Source organism: Amblyomma maculatum, chromosome 4 (assembly GCF_055883805.1).
Source record: "Amblyomma maculatum isolate TAMU_Amacu chromosome 4, ASM5588380v1, whole genome shotgun sequence".
Taxonomy (NCBI): domain Eukaryota; kingdom Metazoa; phylum Arthropoda; class Arachnida; order Ixodida; family Ixodidae; genus Amblyomma; species Amblyomma maculatum.
The window spans coordinates 96,826,378-96,851,883 of NC_139347.1; the positions used below are offsets into that span (position 1 = coordinate 96,826,378).

The 25,506-nt window shown below is 48.2% G+C and overlaps 1 protein-coding gene and 1 pseudogene across 1 annotated transcript in view; one reads left to right on the forward strand and one right to left on the reverse strand.

The window, feature by feature from the left end:
* Nucleotides 1–5,777: 5,777 nt before the first annotated feature.
* LOC146191730 (uncharacterized) overlaps nucleotides 5,778–25,506 on the reverse strand; it is a 35,048-nt gene continuing 15,319 nt past the window's right edge. Inside the window, exon 2 of the mRNA XM_084600368.1 lies at nucleotides 5,778–7,664. Within this exon, the coding sequence (XP_084456494.1) occupies nucleotides 5,820–7,664 (1,845 nt within the window). The 3' untranslated portion in view covers nucleotides 5,778–5,819. The remainder of the gene's footprint in view (nucleotides 7,665–25,506) is intronic.
* LOC146191731 (uncharacterized) lies at nucleotides 13,205–14,404 on the forward strand (annotated as a pseudogene).

The window sequence follows — 25,506 nt, forward strand, 5'->3', positions numbered from 1 at the left end:
AGGATGGCACGAAGTTTATGTGCGAATGAGACGAACTGAGTTTCGCAGGACAGCCGCTTACGGAAGTAGTGTTGTGTTTTAGAAAAAAAAAAAAAAAATGAATTGACATCCAGGAGTTTCTCAATGCCTGAATGCAATATGTGTTCTAATACTTTACATGAAATTGTTCTTAAGGAGATGGGGCGGTAATTGAGTGGTGAATTCTCGTTACCTGATTTATAGATGGCGACCATCCTCCCGACCGTCCAGTCAGAAGGTAGAGCACCAGTTTGGAGGGACAGTTGAAATATCTTACAGTAATAATGAACGATGCATTTTAGCACCATTTAGAATTTTTGAATTAAGTCACTGCCTGAGCTAGAACATGTTTTAAGAGAGTAAATACCTCGAGGTCCGATGATTATTGGATCCATAGTTAGATAGTTATAGTTTTAGTTTGCGGAAAATGTGTTGTAGTTACACTGAACGAAATTACTGCAGAACGCGGAATTCAAAACTGTTGGGCGTACCTCATCAGCGATGGAAAGGCCGTTAGCGTCTAATGAAGAAATGGTGCTGATATCGGTTGGGTTAACCACCCGGCAAAACTTTTTAGGGTACGTGGAAAGAATGTTAGGAAGCGTATTATGAAGAAAATTTTGCCTCGAGTTTTTAAGTGCAGGTACGTCACCACTGTTAGCCTCGCAATACGCTTTCCGTTTTCTTTACTGCCGGACCTTTTGGTAACTCGTTAGAAGTGCTTTTTCCTATTTGAGAGCCGTTTTAAGTATGATGTATACCACGGAGCTTTTGAGTGGGAAGATATTTACCGTAACGGAATATAAGAATCTGTCTAGTCATAGATTTTAGTAGCAAAAAGATCCCAAATGGCTGATGCGTATTCATACACAAGCTGCTCTGCAGCTTTCCGTGCTGCCAACCGATGCGTCATCGGGAATACAGATGTCTCGGACTGTTTGCTGAACGGCAGCGTTGAGGTCCTGAGAGACACATCAACACTGTCTCCTTCGGCACTTCAAGGTGAAGCATTAGTGTACCCCGGATAGGACCCCCGGGTGTCCATGCTCAAGCATTGCATGTTACGACATGCAGTGAACAGTGCTGCAAGGTCATCTGAAGAGTGAGGTGGTTAGCGGCGGAAAAGGGAGGTGGAAGTGGAAAGTGTAAAACGGAGGAGGAAGAAAGGCGCCACCGTGTGGGCGATGTAAGCGAAAATTCACGAGGGTGCTTCTCACAAGTGGGAGGTGGCAGGTAAGATGATTGCAGGCATGACATGGCATATATTTCTTACCGAATGTCCGACAGTCAACTATTACATTGTCAGATGGAAAATTGAGATGGAAATTGAACATAGGACCATTGTATCCTCGTGAGTGCAACCTCTATAGGCCAGGCAGGGAGGGTCGGGTCGGATGGCTTGGTTAAAGTAGGTTTGGTATGGTTTATGTGCTTTAATGTCCCAAAACGACTCAGGCTATGAGGGACGCCGTAGTGGAGGACTCCGGAAATTTCGACTACCTTAGGTTCTTTAACGCCCACTGGCATCGCGCAGCGCCTGGACGCCTTGCTTTTCGCCTCCATCGAAAAGCGGCCACCACGGCCGGGATTCGATCCCGCATCCTCGGGTGCAGCAGTCGAGTGCCGTAACCACTGAGCCACCGCGACGAGGCAGGTTAAAGTAGGGTGGCCTTTCATATAATGTGGCGGCTTACGACTCTGTGCCATGTACAGTACGTTAGAGATGACGTGTAATGTAATAATGGCACAGATGAAGAGAGCAATGATTTAGCGACCAGCAAGGTGCAAGAACGGGGACGTAAATCGTAAAAGGGAGCTTGGGAGCCATTAGCCCGGTCGTATCAAACTTAAGGACTGCGCAAAATATTCACAGTGAAATATATTTGCACGCGCCCACGTTGCCCACGCGCCGCTCGATGCGAGATCGTCGGAATGGAGGTAAACAATCGAGAACTGGGGAAGGATTGAGTGCCACTTGAAGAATGCTTATGGGAGACAATGTAGAGTAAGCTCTCACTGTGCATCCATAGAAACACGTCTATCAAATTTCTTTACCGTCATATTGCATAATTAGAGCATCCGGAGAGCTTCACTAGAATTTCGCATTGTACGCAGTCTTCGGCCATTTTCTTTCTGCATAAAAAGCGGCGTCGGCATTCTGAGCTAAAAATTACGCACATATGGCTCTAGTAGGTGGTAATAGGCACTGATTAATTGATGGGTTGTGTGAGGTAATGATATCACATGCTGTCAGAAGTTGGCAAGAGCTGCCCATCTTGTTGCTCACTTGCGGTAGGCGGATAGGATGGGAACTGACCGTCTTCCTGGCATCTTGAATGCCGAGTCAGACACTACCCATGCAGGCTTTTTCGGACGGCTCAATTAAAGCTAGGCTTCATGCCTATGTCGGGTGGTCGCTTACGACCTGTAATTAGACTTCATGCAAAGGCGAAAAATTTCACTACGTTGTTATACATCTCTGCCTACCGATGTTGAAGACGAAGACTGTACTGGCTAAGAATATATATTTTTTTAATGTCAGACTGACACTATTCTATTGCTGGGCTCTGTTCGTTCTCATTCTGCGTTGACGACCATGTTGTTGAGGTTGAGGTTAAGTTACGCGCATGATGGAATTGAATGTGGTGTCCCCTTCTTGTCTGTGCCCGTTTCCGTGTTGCGCCGCCGTTCAATTCCATCATGCACCAACTCGCCCCCCAGGCCGTTATTAAGTTACGCGCATTTGCATTTCATGGACGACGTAATATGATCACACATTCGATTACGAGTACAATTCATAAAATTTGCTGATTTTTAAAGTGTTTAGGGCTGCCCAAAGACCTTGTGCTGCTGAGCCAAAGGACGTATATTCGATCCCAATTGCAGCGGCTGTTTTTTTTTTTTTTTTCTGATGCAAGTGAATAACTAAAACGCCAGTGGGTCCAGATTTCGGTGCATGTTAAAAACCTCCAAGCGCTCAAAATTAAACTGTAGGCCTCCATTACTGTGTGCTTCATAGCCCTGGTGTAGCTTGGTCGCATTAATGAAATGGCTAGTAAGTTTAATTGCTGGTCACACGATAGCACGTGCTCGGCAGTGTGACGGTCAAAACATGACTGCCGATGCTGCACTGTGGGTGCACACAGTCGCTTGGGCAATTATGCTTGGAAGATTAATCTTTGAAAAATACGCGAAGACCGAATAGCCGAAGAAGCGCGGTAAATGACCGATTTACGCGGCCTCGTGTGCTTAACTATATTGGCCCTGCAGTCAACTGAAGGTTCGCTGCGGATCCGTTCGCCTGGGACATTCAGCAAACGAAAGAATTCAGAAAACTTCAGTAAAAGCAAATCGAACGTAAAGGATAAAAACGAGTACATGAAGCCGAGCGTCAGACGCAAACTAGTCACGCGTGAGAAACTGCGAGCTGACTGGCGAAGTGCGCCGTAATTTCTAGGGAACAGGAGTGCGCCTTGGCAAATACAAGATGCGCAAACGGCTCACTTTGGGTCCTTTTCTACGATCTAACTGCTGCGGTTCAATTATTACCTTTAGAAAACTCAACATCTGAAAGCAGCTCCCCGCGGGCGTCGCCCAGTGATCCCAGCGAGAACAAAATACTACCAAGGGTCTATAGGTATCCTTACGGGCTTGCTAAAGCGTAGCATTGAGCTCTACTGATTCGCTGAGTGTTCTTTTAAACCGAGTAAGTAGTGTTAGCTCAGTTGAAGCTCGGATTTATTCGTTTTTCGTGGTTTTTGTGTGATATAGTTTGATTTTGAATTTTGGATAACTTTACGTTGTACCTAAAGCTAAATTCTTAATAATTTTTGACTAATTACTGGTTATTAACAAGGATCTGCAATCAGTGCAGTGCAGTCGCAGTCCATACAAACGATCCAACGAGATAGGACGATTATATTGAGTAAAATTCAAATTTAATCGCAAATAATTATGTTGCTTAACAACTTAAGACCTGAAATTAAACGAGCTATACTTGACAATCTTTACCAAAAATTTATGACTTGATGTTGTCACAGAAGTTCAATACAATCTAAACTGATTAATGATGATTGTACTCGGGATAACCTATCGAGTTATATTGACCTAATGATGCAAAGTTCAGCTTATTCCCAGTTAATTAACGGTAGTTAATTGAGATCTAAGTATACAGCCACTGCGAATATATTCTGCACACGCATTCCGTACATAGTGCGCTGAACAAAGTAATGCTGTAGAGTAATAAAGAAAAACTACGAAGCCGGCATCCTCAGTTTGTTTCCCTGGTTACCCTTAGCTTCTTTTTGTGCACATCAATGTACAGATCAATATTTGGGCACCCTAGACGACGATAAATGTAGGCTTGCGCAGTGGTAATCGCGTGCTGCTATATACTGCGGTATGCGAAATCCCTATGCAAGGAGGCTGTTTTTGCGTAAGGTGTATAGGACGGCATGCTATAATGTGAGAGATAATCGCCATTTTCACCCAAAATCTCTCCAGTATGACGTATTCTCATGACGTCGCACACCCAAGAGACCAATCACTGCTCGACGATTAACTTAATTACCAGACACCAGCCAAAGATGACTAATTCTCTTTGCCACTGGCACCCTGCCGCAGATAGTAGCTGGCTTATACATTTAATTCAATTTCAATTCACTTTTATTGATTCAACTGACTACGGCAGGCGGTTTTATACGACGCCAATGTTTCTGGATGAAAGGTTGGCTTGTTTGTGAAGTTTAAACGCCGTGGTTTTAATGTCCCAAAGCGACTAAAGCGTAGTGGAGGCCTCCGGACGAAATGGAGTTTTTTAACGTGCACTAACATCGCACAGCAATCGAGTGCCCTAACCACTGCGCCACCGTGGTAGGGCGGATAAAAAAAATGAAAAGCAAAAAAAAAAAAAATACGTGACGTTGAAGGAATCTAGGTCACGATTTCAGCAGTGTTCACAGGGGGGAGGTGGTGAAGGGTGGCTGTTCCTGGCCCGTCAACGCAGCTTGCGGCGGGGGCTAGCCTGCCACCGAATGTTTGTCTGTTGTAGGCCGTCATTGCACCCGTCCCCGCTCAGGTGGTGGACGGCTGTTGCGGCGCGCGTCTTTCTCTCCCTGTTCTTTTTCTTTCTTCTCTCTTCACGAGGCAGCGGAGGTGGCTCAGCTACAGAGCCAGTAGCAGGCTCATGTATTTTCTATTCCTTCTTCCTACAGCCACAACAACAACACAGCTGAACAGGGACCTGCCAAAACAATGAACTACATTCACATGCACATGTCATGTTCAGCGCCTATGATCGGTGCAGTTGTCACATATAGTGTCCTTACTGTCCTAACTTTCACCATTTGTTACCTGCAGTTTCATAAATGGAAACTACTACCACGGTTAATTTTGAAAGAAAATGTTTTATTAAAGCCACCGTTATACAGAATGTTGGCAGAGCAGGTTCATGAAAAAGCGAAGTTATGTACAGGAAAGCTATCTGTCAAGCTCAGTCAGCAAACCCGATGCGCTCGGACCGTCGGGGCCTTCGATTTCATCGTCGCCATGTCAACCTTGTGCTCCGTTTGCAGTAAAATACCTTTTCTGTCTTTTTTTTTTCTTGTCAACCGGGACTGCCTGTGAAAAATGAAAAAGTGCGCGCTGAAAAGTGCGCGCTGAAGTTAAAATCACGTGTCAAAGATCTGAACTGCCAACGCGAGGAAGCGGCATTCCATAGACTGGTTGCCAGCCGGAGCAGACGAAACGAATGGCTCCAGTCCGGCAGTCGGACGGCCTTGGCGTGTGCCAGCATGGGTCTCTCACTGAGACGGCCGCCGGCGAGAGATGGTCAGGTTGTGTAGGTCGGTTTTCTCCATGAGTCCCTTGAGTGACATGGAGCGCCTACGCGATGAATCATCCGCCAGGCCGCCGTCTTCGGACGAACCATTCGCTCCAGCACCACGTGCAGCAGAAGGCAGACCGTTGCGGGAGCCGGGCCGCTGAGAAGTTTCCGCGGCCGGAGCATTAGCCCTGTTGTTGTGTGGCTGGTTGTAATCTGGCCGCTGTTTGTGCTGTTGCTGTCGGCGAGACCTCCGCGAAGGGCACGGAGTATCGCCTGTGGCCGGGATCTTGCTCCTCTGGTTCGGAGGCCTGTTGGTGTTGTTGCAGGCGCTTGCCGCCCTGGGGGTCGCGGACGCTGCGGCAGTAGGGGTGCCCGGCTGAGTTCCCGATCCGGTGTTAGAAAACTGTCTTCGAGCCTGCGTTGGTCCGCATCCTGTATTCTGCTTGCTGCCGTAGTGACGTCCACGAGATGGTGGTGGAGGCAGCGGTGGCGTCGGTGTGTGCGCGTCGGCTGGATTTTTCAGTCTGGAAGCTCCGGACATTTTTTGGCAGCAGTAAGGGGCCGGACTGTGATTTGCGGCAGCACCACCCCCGCGGTGTCCACCGTCCGGCATGTCAGGTCTCGTCCTGTCCTTATTCCACTGGTTGTGGCCATTGGAGTGGCGGTTAGAGCGATTTCTGTTACGATTAGACGAATGGTTTCCACCTCTGGTAGGTTGTTGCTGACCCCTTGCGCAGATGCTGTCCGAAGGACTGACTCGTCGATTGTCCCCAGCAGGTTCTTTGCAGTGATCTTTTTGAGCAAGCGGACTGTCCGTCTTGAGCTGCCGGGCTGCTCCAGGTGCTTTACCCATCAAAGGCTGTGTGGCGTGGTCAGGCTCGTAACGACGGGTGCTGTGGTATTCACGCCGCGGGCGCGGGGGCCGCTTGACGTCGTGACCTTTTCGTTGCTGGACAGCCAGCGCGTCATCGGGCTGCTGTAGCTGTTGATGTCTGCATCTCGTGGTTGAAGTAACGCTAGTGCTCTCCTTTACCGGATGCCACGATGACTGAGGAGGACGGAAACTTTGGGAAGATGAGCTTGCTTTTTCTTTGTTGCGAACTTCCTCCTTTCCCCCTTTTGGTTCAGCGGGGACGTGGTCGACTTGGCTGGCGTCTTCGTCCTTTGTTTTCTTGGCACTCGTAGCCTTCTCTTGTGCTTTCACCGGTGCTTTTTCATGTGTTTTCACCGGTATTTTTTCAGGTGCTTTCTCCGCTCTTTCCTCAGCTGTTTTCTGGGCTGCTTCGGTGCAGTCATTACTCGAGCACGCACTTGATGTCGCGACGGTGACGATGGTGGGGCTCGGAGTCTCCGAGCGCGGCGGGGGCGGCGAGTCTGCCACTCGGACGGTGGCGCCATTTTTGTCGACGTCAGCAGCAGCTCGCTCGGAGTTGCAGCAGCCTGGCCATGCTCGAATTTGAATCTTCGTGGACGAAGGGCGATAACTGCGCTCGCTGCGGACGGTGTCATAGATGTTGCTGTCAGAGAGTGAACGCCAGAGCGAGGCGTCCACGCACACGTCCACGGAGTCCGAAGATCCGGCAGCGTTCATGAAGCGTTCCCTCTGCAGCTGCAGCTGCGACGGCGGAGCACGCCACTTATTCCTGCGGTGAGAGGCCTGTCCTTTTTGAAGCACCCGCTCGAAGGCAAGGTGTTTCTCGTGGCGCTTGTCCACTTCGATGAGCATGGCGACCACTTCATCTTGCTCCTCTTGCAACAGGTCGAAGTCCTCCGGAACGCCGCCATCCGCCCCTCCGCCGTAGACCGGAGCGTCGCCGTCGCCCTGCGCAAGTCATCAGGTTGAGCGTGGCGGAATACTATCAGAGAACTAAAGCGCTGTAAAGCTTGGTCCCTGGAGATTAAGAGAGTAATTATTTCGTACTCTTTCCACCTCAGCGTTTCCACACAGCCCTTGCGCAGATTTTACTGTCACACGGTTGCGGTCAGGAGGATGGCATTGAATAATCTCTGACTTGTTTGAAAGATTCCTCATAATGGTGAATTGCCCTGAACACTAGAGTCACTACAGTTGCTATAGACACATCGATGTCCAACTGCCAAGAAAGCGCTGGTATGTACTAGACGTCCAGAGGTCACTGCGTTGGGCGACCTATGCACTTCCATCATCCGCCTCCATAGGACAGTTGCAGAGAAAAATATGGACCCACTTCTATGATCGGATTGCTTTGACGCATTGCCTACTGATATGCGATGAGTGTGCATGTATATTCCTGTCACATAAAGCGACAGAAGAGCTTGAGCTTTGAAGAGCGGCCTATGTTCTGCCCACGACTGTTCATACCTCGAGCAAGCCACTTGTAGGGTCATGGATACGCCTTGTCTCGCGTAGAGACAAAGGAAAAGCTTGCAAACGAAGCGATTAATTTGGAAGCACGTTTGTGCGGAGCGCCTGTTTTTCATCACTATTGTCCTATGTACTCATATATTCTAAAAATATAGCAGGCGCTGCTCGTTATAACAGACTCGAATAATTCAGAGAAACGAGTCCATTGTGACCGCAGCACGTTTCATGCGAGGTAGTAGGGAAGGTACAAAAATCAAAACTCATTTGGCAACGCAACTTCACGAAATGTTACTTATTTGAAAATGACTGGTTTGGTTTGGTTTATGTTGTTTTACACCCCAAAGAAGCTTATGCTATGAGAGACGCCGTAGTGGAGGACTCCGGAAATTTCGACCACCTGGGGTTCTTTATCGTGCACTGACATAATCTTCTGTAGGAAGCCTGAATGCCGGAGCGATACAGTTTTCACTGGTTCTCGTGGAAGTATAGGTGGAGTAAGCTACGTTTTCTCTAACAGCCTTGTTCGAATGAAGATGGAAACAAGCGTTTATTTTGACGTCATGGGAGATGGCAAGAGTTCCTATCGCTAGACCTTCACCCGCCAGCCAAGCTCGGTTAATGCACAGGTGACAGACCCAACATAAATGGTGGCTGCCTCATGCGCTTGTGCGTAAAATTAAGCATGCTGCTGCTGTTGGCTATATGTTCTGACATAAAAAAGGAGAATCACTGATATATAGGTTGGGGACGAGTTGGAATCCAACACAAGTAGCGAGCAACTCTGACGATTTTGTTTACGTTCGTAGATAAAAATTAACTATATATTCTTCCAGGTTCTACGATCTCCTAGATGAAATTTGACACTGGGACGTGGTCTAGTTTTTTTTAATCCGAATTTTTATGGGAAAGTATTTCTGGTCTCATTAGTGACGTGGACAGGAGCGGTGAAAAGAGCATGTTGTTAGAGAATTCCAGTAGATATAATATTGACGCGACTGGGTTTCAAATCCGTACCAGAGCTTTATAACAAACCAGCTTCCTTGGAACAAGAACTACATCACCATACTATTGCCGCAGCCGGTCATGCCTCGTGCAAAAGTGCAACACATTTTCGGGCTGTGCACCAAACGCCATCGTGATGATTAAATTTAGAACTGAAATATTCCCGCGCAGTGCAGTGAACATCCTCCATCATCATTAAGTTGCATTCTGCGAAACTCAATTTAACCTAGGTTAGTGCTCCACACACATACGCCATCATGGGCGAGGTCCATGACCGTAGTGTCGCGCAAATTCACAAAGAGACATGATAGAACTTGCGATGGTCTCACATTTCCGCACGTAAAGACTGAAGTGCACCCATGTAATTTTTTCAAAAGCCCCTTGACGCGAGCCATAACCATAATCAAATGATTTATACAGTCATCATTGCGATGGTGACGTCATGGGTTGGTCGGGAATTTGCAAGTGGTTTTGCGGTATCTCAGCTGTATCTCACGCCGATTTAGTTTCGCGATATCAGCCTGATGGGATGTACTCGCCAAAGCAATGGGTCACGGTAACTTGTTTTTCTTTGGGGTTTACCATCGTTCAACGGCGACAATAGGCGGTGTCGATTACCAGTTTCCTGCTGAACAGAACCGTTCGCGACAGGTACATTTCGGAACACTTCCTCCCAGAAAGTTACGAAGACTGCACATAGAGAACCTTTTGTAGTAACTAATAGCATGTTCATAAGGCGCTTGAATCTAGGTTCTATACCTTCGTTGTTCGAGCAGAACCACCCATCTAAGCAGCAGCTGAATGATGTTTGACCGTTAAGGGAAAGCGGGCTACTCAGAAAAAAGAAAACTCGAATACAATGTCGATTCGATGAGTAGTCAACATATGGTAACGATGGGTGCACAGCTGATATTAATATAATAGCCATTATATTATAAGCCACGTAATCAACAGCGCGATGCTAGCATTTGAAGCCAAAAAAGTGCAGCTGCAGCTGTACTCATGGATATCTTTCTGTGGCACTACAATGAACGCTACAGAGAGGCAAGGGAAGATTACGGGTTTTTGTCGTTCGCGTGGGGAGTGGGTTACTTCAGCTCTACCGACCCCGCACTGCTTTTCCACCTCCCCATTCACACTAAGAGGGCTCACCAGCTGCAAGGCAACTCAGATTTGAACTTTTTTTGTCGATAGATGGCAGCACTTAAGCACCACAAAAGGGAGGAAAGTTCTATTCCCCGTCCAGGTGTGTAAATTACACCGTGACACGAAAGTGTTACTTCTTCCGCGTACAAAAAGTAGAGCCGAGAACTTTCAGTTGATATGCGGCCAAACCTGGGGGACCGGAGTGGGGGCCAGAGAATGGTCCTTTTCTCCAGTAGCGCACCATTGTAGCGTTTTCCAGTTTGGGTCGCCTATGCCCCCTCCCATCTTTTGTGCGAAGGAAGATGAGGAGGAAAGGCAGGGAGGTTAACTCGTAAAAGAAACCGGTTTACTACTCTTTACAGTGGTAGGGTGAGGATTCTTTGCAGGCAGTACTAAGCAGGGCTGGTTTCGACTAGGGAGAGAGAAAGGTGTGAATCATCTTTTGACAGAGTTGAAAACGCGTGAAGGGAACCTTCCCCCATATTAGCCTTTGGTTACTGGAAAACAATCCATTGTGTTGGGGACCCTAGTATTCAGCCCCCAGATAAAAGGAAAGAAAGGAACTCCTAGTGCACAAAATCTTGTCTGCTTCCCTTTCCAGCATTGCCTCGGTTACATAGCCACAGAGAGGTGTCCGCGAGTGTATGACCGTTTACTTTGCCTAGTTGCCTGCCAGCGTTCATGTCGCCGAACACATATATCTTCCGCTCCTTCGTACCAACAAGACATGTGTGCTTCGTTCAATCCTTGATCGTAATCTTATGACAGTTTTTCGCGCAACGCTGCGCCCGACTTGTGATTTCAGTCTAGTGAACAATTATTTAGTATCAAGTGACTGGAATACCAGAAGGCAACGAGGCAGCAGAAAACGCCAGCAAATTATTTTTAGGTACGGGAAGCGTAAGCGGGCTGGTGCACTGATTGCGAACACCAGAAATAGGCAAGCTCTGGATAATGACCCACCTACGAGCAAAACGCACTATTCTCGCTGTGGCAGCTACCTTTCCCACCCTGCTGAAGAGCCTTCGTCACCAGAAGCTATCAAGCACAGCCCCAGGCCGGCAGACATTGAAGCTTTCATCAAAGATGTAGGGGTGTCAGGAAATACCCGGTCATCTTCAGTAATGAGCGCAACAGGGTCGTCCGACGAAGATGTTGCTAATGGAGGTTCCGCACCCACTGCGGAAGAGGACGTCAGTGCGAATGCTGGTATACAAGGGCGACGCATTGTTAACCTTCAGCACCTGTTGACCAGCTTGCAAAAGACCGCCGTCCACGTTCCCTTCAACTGCACTTTGGCGGATATGGACTGTGTGTCTGAAAGAAAGCAAGGTCTTCGAAGTAAGCTGATTCTTGTATGCAGGATGTGCCGAAGAAAGGATGTCATCCACACCGACCCGGCACCTGACGCGCAAGCTTCCAGCGGCTGAGGCGACATAAACACGGCAGCAGTGTGTGGAATAGTGTCAATCGGCTGCGGTTTCTCAAACCTCGACGAACTGCTGGCGTCCATGAACATCCCAGGAATGTCATTGGACACTTACACAAAAATAGAAGACGACGTTGGACAAATTATCATTCAAGCCGCCTGGGAGGAAATGAAAAAAGCGGGCGCGGAAGAGGCAAGGCTGGCAAGAGAATGTGGAGACATTGACAGTGATGGTATACCCACGATAGCAGTCATCGCAGATGGAGCGTGGTCAAAAAGATCCTACAAGAACAAATATGACGCTTCGTCAGGAATGGTGAGTGCACAAATTTATTGAATTACGATAATAACGAAAAGCGCCCCATTTTATACATGGAAATGTTTTAGACTTAGTGCAAAAAGATGCTTGACCTTTTTCCACTGCCCCATTGTCTTGATCGCTGCCCACACCTCTATAACCTAGCACTAAAACTGGTTTCGCTTGCATCGTCTAGCGTCAACGAAGAGGGCAAGTGTGCGATGGTTAGAATTGTGAATACAAAAGTGCTGCCAGCGATGTTAAGTGTGCTTGAGTATACGTGTGTATACGTGCAAACACACGGACCTGAATGATTATATTACTTTCCGTTTTTTTTTACAAATAATCACATTACAATTAAGAAAAAAAGAATGTTGAACATCTATGACAACAGGGATAGGTACCACTGGGATCGAAAAAGGTCATTAAAAAGTAACGAGTCGCAACTTGCATGATAAGCTGAAATACCTATCTGTTCTAGCAATAAGCACTGCAATCAGCAGGGCAGCTTTGTGACTAATATTGGTGTTACTCTTTCAGGCTGCTATCGTTGGTCACAGAACTGGAAAAGTCCTGTACCTTGGCGTGAAAAACAATGTGTGCGCAATGTGTGCTCGTACTCCACAAGGTGCCACCCCGAAACAGCATCAGTGCCACAAGAACTGGCACGGAAGCTCAACCAGCATGGAGCAAGCTATTGTGGTTGAAGGCTTCAAGAAAAGCGTTGAACTGCATGGCATCAAGTATACAAAACTTATTGCTGATGGTGATTCGAGCACTTACCGCTCTATCATAGCAGCAGCACCATATGGAAACCAGCGGGTTGAAAAAATTGAGTGCAGGAACCACATACTTCGCAACTATGCCTCAAAGATAAGAGAGATTGCACAGAAGAAACGGCTGGAAAAGCTTCCCCTGAAGGTAAAAAACTCTGTTCTCCAAGCAGCTGTGTTAGAGGCTCTGAAGATGCATCGTTTTCTGAAAAGTAGAGCGCCTTGTTAAGGATATAAAGAACGGCCCAAATCATGTGTTTGGAGACCACGCCAACTGCGCTGGTTACTTCTGTTCCGGGGGCAAAGCGGGAGAAGAAAATTATTTCCTGAAATACTTCAAAAAGGCATATTTGAAGAATTTTGTGTGTCCATGAGCAGAGTGGTTGCAAACGCTGCGAGCCTGATAATGGACGTCGACAATAATGCTGCCGATCATTATAACTCCGTTGTGGCAAAATTTGCAGGCGGAAAGCGGATTAATTATTCCACGAAAGGATCGTACAAGACAAGGTGTCTTGCTGCGTCTTTATCGGTGAACTGCCGAGGAACATACCACGAAAAAATAGCGCGCAGGATTTCCGGAGGGCAGCTTGGAAGATGTACAGCATCATTTGTGAAGGCATCAGTTCCCAAGAGGAATTCAAGGCGAAAGCTACCGAAAAAGAAGCTGTCAACCACGCCACGCTGCCAGAGCAGAGATAAAGAGCTACATCTTGGTGCCGATGCTGACTACGGCCTACCAGACATGGAGCCCGATGCTTTTGCAACTGCTTCGGACAACTTCCTGAAATTGCTTTCGCTCTCGGCAAACAACATTTAAGACCTGCAGCGAGCAACGTCAAAGCAAAGTGGATCCACTCTATGGAAGCAGGAAAGGCGAAAGAGATTGACAGCATCACTGTTTGGCGCTGTGTGTAAAATGAAAGCAACGACGGGATGTGGGCGGACAGTTGGCGATATCCTGTACAAAGAAATCACATCTGAAGCCATAAGGTACGGAAAGGACCACGAGTGCTTAGCACTAAAGCAATTCGAGAAGGAATGCAACGTTGTGGTAAAAGAGTGCGGCCTGTTTTTTGACCAGGAAAACCCCCTTCTTGGCGCTTCCCCTGACGGACTCATTGGGGAGGACATCCTCGTCGAAGTCAAGTGTCCGTACTCAGCGAGGGACATTACTCCACTAGAAGGAGTTCGCGCCAAAACAATAACCTGCTGTGTCGAAAACAAGGACGGAAGATTGCAGCTGAAGACTAACAGCAATTATTGGTACCAAGTACAAGGCCAGCTCAATATTGCTCGCCGTCAGAAGTGCTTGTTTGTAATCTGGACCAAAAATGGCATGAGTATTGAGGTGATTTCCAGGCATGAATCGTTTTGGGAGGACGAGATGTTGCCACGTCTCAAAAAATTTTATATGCACTGTTTGCTGCCAGAACTCGTGGACCCAAGAAGAAGCCGTGGCCTTCCAATTCGCGAACCTCATTACATTGTCGAAGCACAGATGACTCGCTCACTCAAGCGACTTTTGAATGCAAAAACTAAAAATGAAGACAGCCGAGAAATCGTCTAGGACACCCTTCCTGACTACAGAGGATCTTTCCCCTTTCCTTTTGTCACTGTCACGATCATGTATTGGAACAGGTTTCTTGCTACTGGTTTATTTTGTTCAAATAAAAAAATGCAATCTAAACAGAAGGAAAGAGGGGTGGTGGCTACGCCACCCGCGTATGATCTTTTGTACGCAAAAACGGGGCAGCAACCCTAAAAGGAAATCTTCCAACCAATTCCGACTGGTTTGCAAGCTGAAATTCCTTACCTCATATGATTTCCAAGGAAGGCTTAGTAGGCGCCCTACTTCGAGTTGCATTTTTTTTTTGTCGCTGTGTATTTTGCAGCGTGGTGCAGGAGGTCCTGCTAGCTGCGGCGCATACCGAGCCGGCTTTAAATGGGAGAATAAAGGCAGTGGTCGAACGCTTGACTTAGCTAAACCGGTTCAAAAGTGGAACTAAACGATTTTGCCTGCCAGGCTACTCGCCTTTGAGGTCATGTTATTTACACGACGGACCGGTTCGACCAGTTCTCATGAGGTCGGAGCTACAGTACAGCAGAGGCTAGACAAGAAAAGGAACGAAATCGTTATTTCACCCCTTGCCTTGGGGAGATGTCAGCGTGTATAGACCTTTCCAACCTGATTGAAGCCATAGGTACCATAGGGCTCGCTGGATTGATTTTTCAGCTGGCGCTACCAACCGATCCGTGGGCAATGCAGCAGACGCTAGGCAGGAAAAGGAAGGAGACAGGATTCTGTCCCCTTGCTGTGGGGAGTGGATGTTCGCTTTTCATGTGGAGGTGTGAAGGGGAAGGTTGGAGAAAGGGTGCGAGGTGATTAGAGCTCAAGAGCCCACTTCCCACATCATGGGCGCAAAAGCCAACAAATTCTCATCTCCTTTGCTTTCCTGTCGCGCCTCTTCTACATGCACAATGGATAGGTGCCAAGGATGTTTGCTCCTGCCTTCACTTGTATCTTACTATAGGTCGCCTGAACCACTGCACACCTTTGTTGGGGTGGGAACAATGCTCCCACATAAATGGCCCTGTGAGCCACTTCGCTTTGGTGCGAAAAATGTTATATCCTCGAGCAGCGGGGGAGGGGTTCTTCTTGACTGCGCCTGGCATCTCACTTCACAGCCCAAGCAAGAAAAAAGGACAGAAAGAAGTCAAGTTGGTCAAAATTTCGAGAAAAACATGCGCGCACTAACACTGACAAGCAAGAGGTTGGTGGTAGAGTGTAGAATTGTCTAAACAGTTTGACACCAGATGGAGCCACGACGCAAATAGTTAAATTTGGCGCGAACTTCAATTCCCGCAGAAAATACATTCACAACTTTCAGAACCTGTAAAATTGCAGATTAACAATCAGGAAAGAAAAAGGCAGGAAATGTTGCGGAGGAAATTTTGATGTTTAGCCTAGTTTTTTTATGAGATGACAAGGAAGACCGACATATCTAAAAACGCAATTTTTAGAAATATTTGTCTCTGATTTGAAATAAAATGAAGCCTTAAAAATAAAATCTGCCCGCAACATTTCCTCTATTCTCTAAAGACGAAAGCGCTACCACAAACCCCATGAAAATTTAACCGCACTTGGACACGCTAGAGCTTCTGAAAGTTACCATGTATTTTTTATGGACGTTGGCACTGTACAGATATACCTCACGCAAAGGGAAAAAGGCATGTCTCCTTCCCTTTTCAGTCTAGCCTTAGCTGCAGAACCTCAAAAAGCTCTTCTCGGGTATAGTCGTGGAATCGCCTGTCATGGCGCAGTACAAATGCTTGAACCATGCGCAGTTAAACTTATTACCATTACTGCACCTGCTTGGATTCTGCCCTTTTTTTTAGTGTGCTGAGAAGTATACTCATAAGGTTACCCAAGCAGAGAATCTGAATTGTGCGTGCCGTCGCTCTGGTTGGATAAGCTGTTTCGTGACGTCGTTATTGTGAATTACTTCATTAGTCACTGGCATATAGCAACTTACACCCGGTGGTTTCCATATAACAACCAACTAGAACCTCTTCCCGTTTGAAAATCCCAAGCTAAAGAAAAAAAAAAAAAACGAGCACGCATCTAGCAGGCGACAAAACCTGGCACTGATTGGTTGACGGGTTGGTTGCGGACGTAATGAGACTAGATGACATGACCGATTTGTAATGAGTTGCCAAATCGGGCAATTCTTTCCATATGGAACGATACGATAACACCGTTGGAATGCAAACTAAGGCTATATATCTTGATCGAAGACTTGATCAATGACCTAACCTTTTATTTTACTTTTAACTTTAGCCTAAACCACAGAAAAACAAGTTAAGTACACCATCATAAGCGCAGCCGGGTTAAGACCCTCTCAATTTTTGGCTTATCTGTCACACCATGTAGCCAAACATTGCTGGTGGTCTACGAAAAGCGTGACTTAAATCCCGTAAATTTGTCCCAGGACGATGGAATGTATTGAAGCACGTTCCTTGACTCGCCAGCGGCATCAATCAGTCGCTGCAGCCTCCGGCGACCATAGAAAGCAGATGACGACTTTTCTGGACTGGGGTTTGTGGTAGCGTTTTCTTCTTTAGAGAATAGAGCTTGGTTGCGGGAGAAGTTTCATTTTTCAAAATCACAAATAAATATTTCTAAAAATTGCGTTTTCAGGTATGTCGTTCTTTCTTGTCATCCTGTATAAAAAAAAAAAAAAAAAAAAAACTCGGCTAAATATCGATTCTATTAGCGTTGTGTACGTATTTTCTGCGGGGATTGAAAATTCGCGCCAAAATTAACTATTTGCGTCTGGGCTCCAATTGGTGTCAAACTGTTTTGACAATACTACACTCTACCACCAACCTGTTGCTCCTCGGTGTTCGTGCGCGCACGTTTTTCTCATAACTTTGACAAGCTTTCCTTTTCGTCCTTTCTTCTTGCTTGGGCTGTATTTCTAAACTATTTTTCTCTTTTTCCTTCTTGCTCGCTCTTGTGTCTAGACGGTGTTGCCGTGTCACCGAAGCCAACAAAAGAAAGTGGGATGCAAGGCGCAGTCCAAAAGAACCCCTCCCCCGCTGCACCACGATACGGCATTGCCCCAAAGCGCACGTGACTCGCAGGGCCATCCATGTGGGATAAAGCATTGTTCCCACCTCAACTCAAGCGTGCAGTATACTGGGATACAAGTGAAGAAGGCAGCAGCAAATACCCCTTGGTGCTATCAGTTCATCCTGCCTAGGGTGCCTCGATCGACTGTTGGCTTCTTGCATTCATATTTTCTAACGAATCCCTCATTTCCCTTTGTGTCCTGCTCTGCGGAAAGCAGCTCACGGATGGCTGAACATTCACACTCCAAAACAGAGCTCTCCGCCGTGTAAGCAATGTGACCTCAAAGGCGCGGAGCTTGGCAGGCAAAACCATTCAGTTCCCCTTCTAATCCGGTTTTGCATACGCCAAGCGTTCGCCCACTGCCTTTATTCTCCCAATTAGTTTTTATAGCAGGACCTCCCGCACCACGCTACCTAAAGTCGAGCTCGGAAGGGGCGCTAAAATACAGTGATAAAAAACAAACAAAAAAACACGGTGAAGCAGGTTGGATACTAAGCCTCCCTCGGAACTTGAATACATTGTCGATTCGATGAGTAGTCAACATATGGTAACGATGGGTGCACAGCTGATATTAATATAATAGCCATTCTATTATAAGCCAAGTAATCAACAGCGCGATGCTAGCATCGCGCTGTTCATCCAGTCAGCCCAGTCATCTTTCCTTCTTTTTAGATTGCAATTTCTATTTTAACAAAATAAACCAGCAGTAAGAAATCTGTTTCAGTAATTGATGATGGTAGTGACAAAAGGAAAGGCGAAAGATGAGCTGCAGTCAGGAAGAGTGTCCTTGCACTAGGAATGCCTTCCTTCCCTTTTATCTGGGGGCTGAATACTAGGGTCCCCAGCACAATGTATTGTTTTGCAGTAACGCAAGGCTAATATGAGGGCGGTTCGCTTCACGCGTTTTCAACTCCGTCAAAACATGACTCACAGTCGAAACCAGCCATACAGAAACTCTACATTGGTGCACTACTGGCAAAAATGGTTCTGTGACCCTCAATCCGGTCCGCCAGGTTTTCCCGCATATCCACTGAAAGTTTCCGGCCCTAATTTCTGGACGCGGGAAACTAATACTTTCGTGTCACGGTGTAATTGGCACACCTGGACGGGGAATAGAACGTTCCTCCTTTTTGTGGTGCTTAAGTGTAATTTGCCACTCGCTTACTAATCAGTAATCCCTTAACTTGTTCTATTAATTACCTGGTACATTAGCCCGCCGTCATGACTAACCCCGTTATGTGAAAGACCACTCGACAGATGCCGATGAAGTTTGGATACGCAGAGACCCTTTGCAAAACTCTGGAAGTCAGCTTCTCTGCACAGCTAACACCCTTTCGCCATGGCGGCTAAACCTGTTTTGGGGGCAGAAGTCGGGTGCAGCGCAGAATACTTCTGTGTCAAGCCTGATGTCATGTATGAACCTGGGGAGCAAATTCCTTCGCTTTTGAAAACGAGGAGGAAGCATAAGGGGGGGGGGGGGGGGAGAGGCGATATGAATGGCACTTGCCAGGAACTGGCTTCCCCGATGGACTCAATGCCATAATTGCGGCAGCAACAACAGGCAGAGGGGTGCAGGAAATGGACGTGGCCATTATTGTCACAACAGACGTCTCCTGAACTGCGCCAAACTTCGGCTCTCAAAACAGGTTTGGCCGCCATGGTGCAAGGGTTTTTGCTGTGCAGAGAAGCAGAGTTTTGCAACACGAGTGCGTTTCCAATCATGTTTCGTTCCGCATCTCATCTTAAGAAAATTTTCCATCCCAGGTTTTTCGAATTTGAATAAAACACGAAATAGAAAACTCCCGATTTAGCATTTCACAAGGAAAAGGAGATATTACAAAAGTTCCCGATTACATGCATGCAACATGCACTACAGAGAGCCATTTTATTTTTCAGCGTACTCTGATCCTTTACAGGTCACATGTAATTTTTCGTTTATTTTAGGTTTCCTCTCTGCGATGACCTGACTACCGTGCTTCCTCCGCTTTCTAGGAATTAAGTAAGGCTGAACACGAGTTTTGAGTCCCTGTCGATAGCGTGTTAAGGATTAAGGTAGAAAGTGATGAGGAAGATGGCTCAAAGAAAACCGAGCAAGACTTTAGGGGGAGCCTCACTCCGCGGGCCAACGTTTCGACAAACTGACTTGTCAAAACTTTGGCTTGAAGTCTGATGCTTCCCCTAAACCGTTGTTGCGTTTGTTTATTAGCAACACAGCGCAAGTTTTGCTTCGCATGTTGCTGTAGATGAAATGGTCCTGACGAAAAATCGCGCCCGAAGTTTTTTCTTTAAGGCTGCGAAACAGATTCATATTCCTCCTTGTTTGGCACCTATCGGAGTGTATGACATATGTATGTCCCCGTATTGCATTTACTAAAACCTTGAGGAAAGCAGTAGCTTCGCACCCCCTTTCCTAGCCGTGTTTACATGAAGGCGACAGCAGCGCATCGTATCGCATCGCATTTAGTAGCGCCTCACGGTAATGCGACGAGCCAGCGTTTACATGTAGCGCATCATCTCTAGCGTGGTGGTGGCGAAACGCGGTGTCGCCTATTGAGATTGAGAGGGGTAAGTCGACTTACCCCTCTAAATCCAGCCCTGCTTGGCGCATTAATGCGATGCGCTTTCCTAGCGCATTACCCCTGTTTACATGAATACGATGCGCTAGGAACCGGTTACGATGCGATGCGATATCTGTCGCATTCATGTAAACACGGCTACTTTGCTTGTTCGGCAGCTCCGCGGGACGAATATCAGTTTAAAAGGCACTGGGGACAAGCATGAACAGCCCAACGTTAGTTTGTTCTAGTAACGTTGGAATAGCCGTGTTTACATGAATGCGACAACTAGCGCATCGCGTTAATACGCCGGGACAGAAAGCGACAACATTCTCAACGTGTCCCTCAAGCAGCGTGTACCAGGCAATGGGGCGAGCGAGAGTAAAGCTCCTGTTTTAAGCCAGCAGACATGGAAACGCGTTATGCCATAGTTGCCGAGAAGCAGCAGTTTCAGGCGTCACCACCAGGTGCATTAAAATAAAATGCCCCCCCCCCCCCCCCCCCCACCCCCTAAAAAAAAAACGTGTGCGAGAATCGATGCGAGTTCACTCACCTTAGGAGCTTCAGCTTTCATTGCAGTACAAAAGTCGGTTCGTGCACATAATCGTCCTCCAGTTGACACGCCTTTCTCAGCTTTTCATAGTTACAAATGAGGTCTCGGATTTGAGATGCGGTAATGTTTTTCAGGTACGTGCCGTGGGGAAATATGAGCGCGCAGAAGAGCGACGTGCCCCTGCCGTCTACGCGCCATCCGAGAGATGGTCGACGAGGAGTGGGGACTTCTCCCTACGCTATGATGACCTCGAGTAACTCATGGATAGAACTCGCTTTTCGGAACAGGTGCAAGGGATCGTCAGACACGCACGGGGGCGTTCGTTGCTTCGATGGCCGGAAGCCTGCAAGATGCAGCTGAGGGGTAAGCCGGCACCTGACGCTCAGGCAGCACGGCATATTTTGGGGGTTATCCCAGACCCCTGAATAAGCGTGCAGGAAGGAAATGCGCTTGTACCTCCCGAAAAGCCACATCCGAGAGAACGCAGAGGAGGAGTGCTATCGCGGCCACTGCGCCCACTTTAACTTGCTTTAACCCGGGTCAGTTTAGGCACGCGGTAACGTCGGTGGTTACACTTCGTCTCACGAGATGTTTGCAGCAATGCAAAAGGCAAGGGAGTCCTGGCCTATTCAGGATCGCGTACACTATAATAGGTAATTGTGCTCCTAAGTACACCTCGCCTCTGTGCACGACAGTAGATAATTGGGCTCCTATACTCTCGCCCTCGCCAATTCGGAGGCCGAGACGCTTAGGGCTACAATTCCATATTGTAGTGAGCATGACCCTGATTGGTCCAGCCTTTCGCAGTGCTGCAAACAACTTGTGTGACGTTTGGACGAGGAAGCTCAAGTAGTTTCGAAAGAGATGTACCTGATTGCAGGGTCCGTGGCGTGTCGGTTCGACAACAATACCGCGCTCACAAAGGTGAAGGTCATCGAGGGTGTAGGTTTTGGGAGAACCAGCGTGTCAAGACGACGTTCACTTGTCGCGGTGCATGGCGCTTTGTAGTACGGAAGGAAGCGTCAGAACGACAATGCCAATGTACCATTAACAACCGTGGTATTGAAGTGAACAAGTACCGGATGTGGACGCACACTGGGAAAAACGTAAGGTTGTATTCTAGCCTTTGTTTGTTTTTTCCCACTCTCTGTAAAAGAGGGACCCGTGTACGGGATAAATTTGTGTGGCAGAGCCTGTACTTTGACAGGCCAATGGTCATTTTTCAAGTAGAGCTATTGCGCATGCGCGAAGCCTCCTTGGACGCCATTTTAGCCGGGTATGCCACGCGAAAATAGGGGGAGGATTTCGCTCTACGTGTTTTTTCAAGAAACGACGCACCTCGCTTCATCTACGCAACGAACTGCTGCGCAATAATTACGTGCAGTGCTAGCATCTTGTAGGCTTTCGTAATGGAGGCATTATATTGTCACCGCCTCCCCTAGCTTGCCGCAACAAAGAAGACAAGGCCAAGTTCGTCGGCTTCCTGTTGTAATTGTCATGGTTAACAGAGGTCGGGGGGTCTTGCGTGTCAAAGCATGTTCACAGATGACTCGCGTGTCTCTGCATAAGCTAGCCAATACCACCTGTGTACTCAACTACAGTTTGGAAAATAAGCCCACCCCGATACTATATTTCGTCTCACAAGATATCTGCAGCACTGGGAAATGCGGAGGAGCCCTTGCTGTGCTACTAAGTGCATCTCGCCCCTGCGCACTATAATAGTGAATTGTGGTCCTACTGTCACCCCCGCCAATTTTTTTTTTTTTTTTTTTTTGGGGGGGGGGGGGGGGGCGAGAGGTGCTAGGAGCACAAGTGCCTATTTCAGTGCGCGTGATCCTGATTGGACCGGGGTGTCGCTGCCTTTTGCAGTGCTGCAGATACCTTGTTCTGGGTAACCCGTCCCATCAGTCGTACTTCGGCTAGCGACCGCGAGAGGGGTGCGTACTGTAAAAAGTTCCATTGTAGTCACTTGTGTCACTGCCATTCGCATGTTTATACTTTTTTTCATACTCTTTTTGCAAGTACAGATGCCTCTTGAGAGAGTGAAAGGATTGTTGTAGGCAGCAAGCAACCAATGATGTTGATGCTCTAGCCTTGCAAGTGGAGAGGCAGCCTCGCTGGATGCGATCGAGGCTACAAAGAGTTTTAGTGGCGAGCAGCAGGGAGCAACATCCTTGTGACGCGGCCGCAGCTACAGTGTTTTTTTTTTGTGTGCTTTTCTTTACTTTTTGGCCACGCCTTTATCTTTTTGAAGTTAAACCGGCAACCCGATATGAAGGGTGGGCCACCATCCCCATCGCTTGCTGCAACTGGCTCAAAATTTAGGTGTGGGCTGGGCCCCGAGGTATTAAAACAGAGTCCGAGAGCCCAGTCGAGGGTTCTAGACTAGAGTTCAGGTGCAATGCATCATCGGCTATGTAGAGGGGTTTCTCCTGGTACTAGCCAGTTCCAAGTTTTTATTTTTTAACATTTGCTTAAATATCCCTCTAAACGCCCAATTTGTAACTATGTAAAATGTATATATAAAGGCAAATTTAATTCCCCATCCTTGCCATCGTGGAAGTCGTCACCAGTATGTCTCTGACCTCTGGTTTGAGGAGGCCTTCGTGTCTTCGCCCCCATCATCAACTCAGATCACCACCACCTGAAATTTACTGACCGTCTCACCTGTACTCCTCTTCTCTGCGCATTATACTTCCGAGTTTTCCTCTTCCACCACTGCTCTGTTCTCTCCATAAGCATCGCCCCTATCCACCTCGCCCATACACCGGCATAGCATGCCTACCCGCTATCTCGCAAATATCGCTTTTGAGCGCACAAGCCGGTCTGCATAGCCTGCCTACCTTGCTACATTTTGCGCTTGTTAGCAATAGACGGTCTGCTCCGCCGTTTAGCCGTTGAATGATGTCTGACGCCTTCAGGCTCGTGCAATAGAGACAATGGTGTGACAAGCTCGTGTCCGTGTTGGAAGTTTGTATGACGGCAAGAGAACATATTGCCGCATAGAAGACGACGCCAAAGATGATGACCGGGCCTCACAAGCGCGAGCCTGGAAGAGAAGGAAGTTGGAGCGCAAGACTCGTCCAGGTTGATTTATTAAACCCGTCCTATCTTTGGGTCCTCCTTGGCGTTCAGTCGAGACGTGACACTGGTGGAGCACGCTGGGGTATGCATAAGACTCCTTCCGGCAGTCCACAGCGAATCCCAGACATCGACACGCCTGTACATCGCGCTAGCCGCCGCCTTCTAGGCCTAGCCCCGGAGTACAACTATCTGCCAAGCGACTCTTCAAACGACCAAGTCCATCAGGTCTCCCAAGCCATGGCACATCCCAACCCTACGCCGGTGACTCTTCAGAACACCAAGGTGCCAGAGTGCTTTCGCGGGGAAGCGTTTGAAGATGTCGAGGACTGGCTTGACCAGTTTGAGCGAGTGGCCAAGATTAATCAGTGGAGCGAAGATCACAAGCTTTGCAATGTTTATTTTGCCCTTCAGGATAATGCTAGAACGTGGTTTGAAAACCACGAGGCCAGCTTATCCACATGGAACGACTTCCGCCGCCAGCTTGTAGACACCTTTGCGAGAACTGATCGACGCGACAATGCGCTGCGCCTGCTTGAAGTGCGTGTCCAGAAGCCGAATGAGAGCGTGGCTATGTTTGCGGAAGACATGGCTCGCCTTTTTCGCCGTGCCGACCCTGATATGAGTGAGCCAAAGAAGTTACGGCATCTCATGCACGGTGTCAAAGAACAGGTGTTTGCCGGCTTAGTACGCAACCCACCTAAAACCGTGAGTGAGTTCATTAAGGACGCTACGGCTATCGAACGAGCCCTCCAAGACCGGTGCCGCCAGTACAACCGACCGGTCAACTGTGCCCCGACGACTGCGGCGGCGCTGACTGCAACAGATCAGACCACTCTTCGAGACATGATTAGAGAAATTGTCCTTGAGGAGTTGCAGCGAATTTCGGTTACGAAAGCTCAGTCGTCAGAGGCCCTCGTGCAGGCTGTAAGGAATGAAATTCGGTGCTCCCTAACACCGTCTGCCCAGTGCAACGAGTTTCATCCAGTCGACAACGCGGCAGTCATTTCCGAACCACCATACCGCGTTCCACAACCGGTCAACTACACGGCCAACATTCCTGCACCTTATCACGAGCCGCAATCTGAGAGCTACGCCGCGGTCCTACGTCGCCCGCCTCCAGACCACGCCTCACCGAGCGCACCAAGCCGTCAGGAGACGCGATTCTTCCAGGGGCCTCAGTGGGCGCCTTCCAGGGGCTCTCAACTACGCCGAACGGACAGGTGGCGCAGTTATGACAGCCGGCCACTATGTTTCTACTGCGGACAACCTGGCCACGTATATCGGTACTGCCGTTACCGCGAAGAGGGGCAGGCCTTTCCGTCTGCTTCTGCTCGCCGCCGCTTCGACGCTGACACTGCCCAAGCCGAGGACGGCCTTCCGGTCAGCAGGGAAACCGAATCCCCGGGCTTCCGCCGCCGCTCCTCCCCATCGCCACAGCGTTATTCCCCGCCTATGCGTCGTGGCAATGCTGACGTTGGCGGACGGCGGTCCCCTAGCCCTCACCGGGGAAACTAACAGCCGCAACCTCACGAGGGGAGGTTGCACACAGTCTAAAAGTGTCAAAACCCTCACCACCGCCGCAACAGCCGACAGCCCGTGCTTCTGACGCTGCCGTTAGTATTGACATTGCCGCACTACCGCCGAAAATGCCGCCTACATTACCACCGAAAATGCCGCATCAGATGAGCAGCCCCGACAACGAAGCTGATACCGCTGACCTTGCCGCACTTCCGCCGAAAATGCCGAAAGAGACGAGCAACCCAGATAACGTTGTTAGCGCTGACCTCGCCGTTTCCATTGATGGGCTGGAGGTACATGCTCTGGTGGATACCGGGGCGGATTTT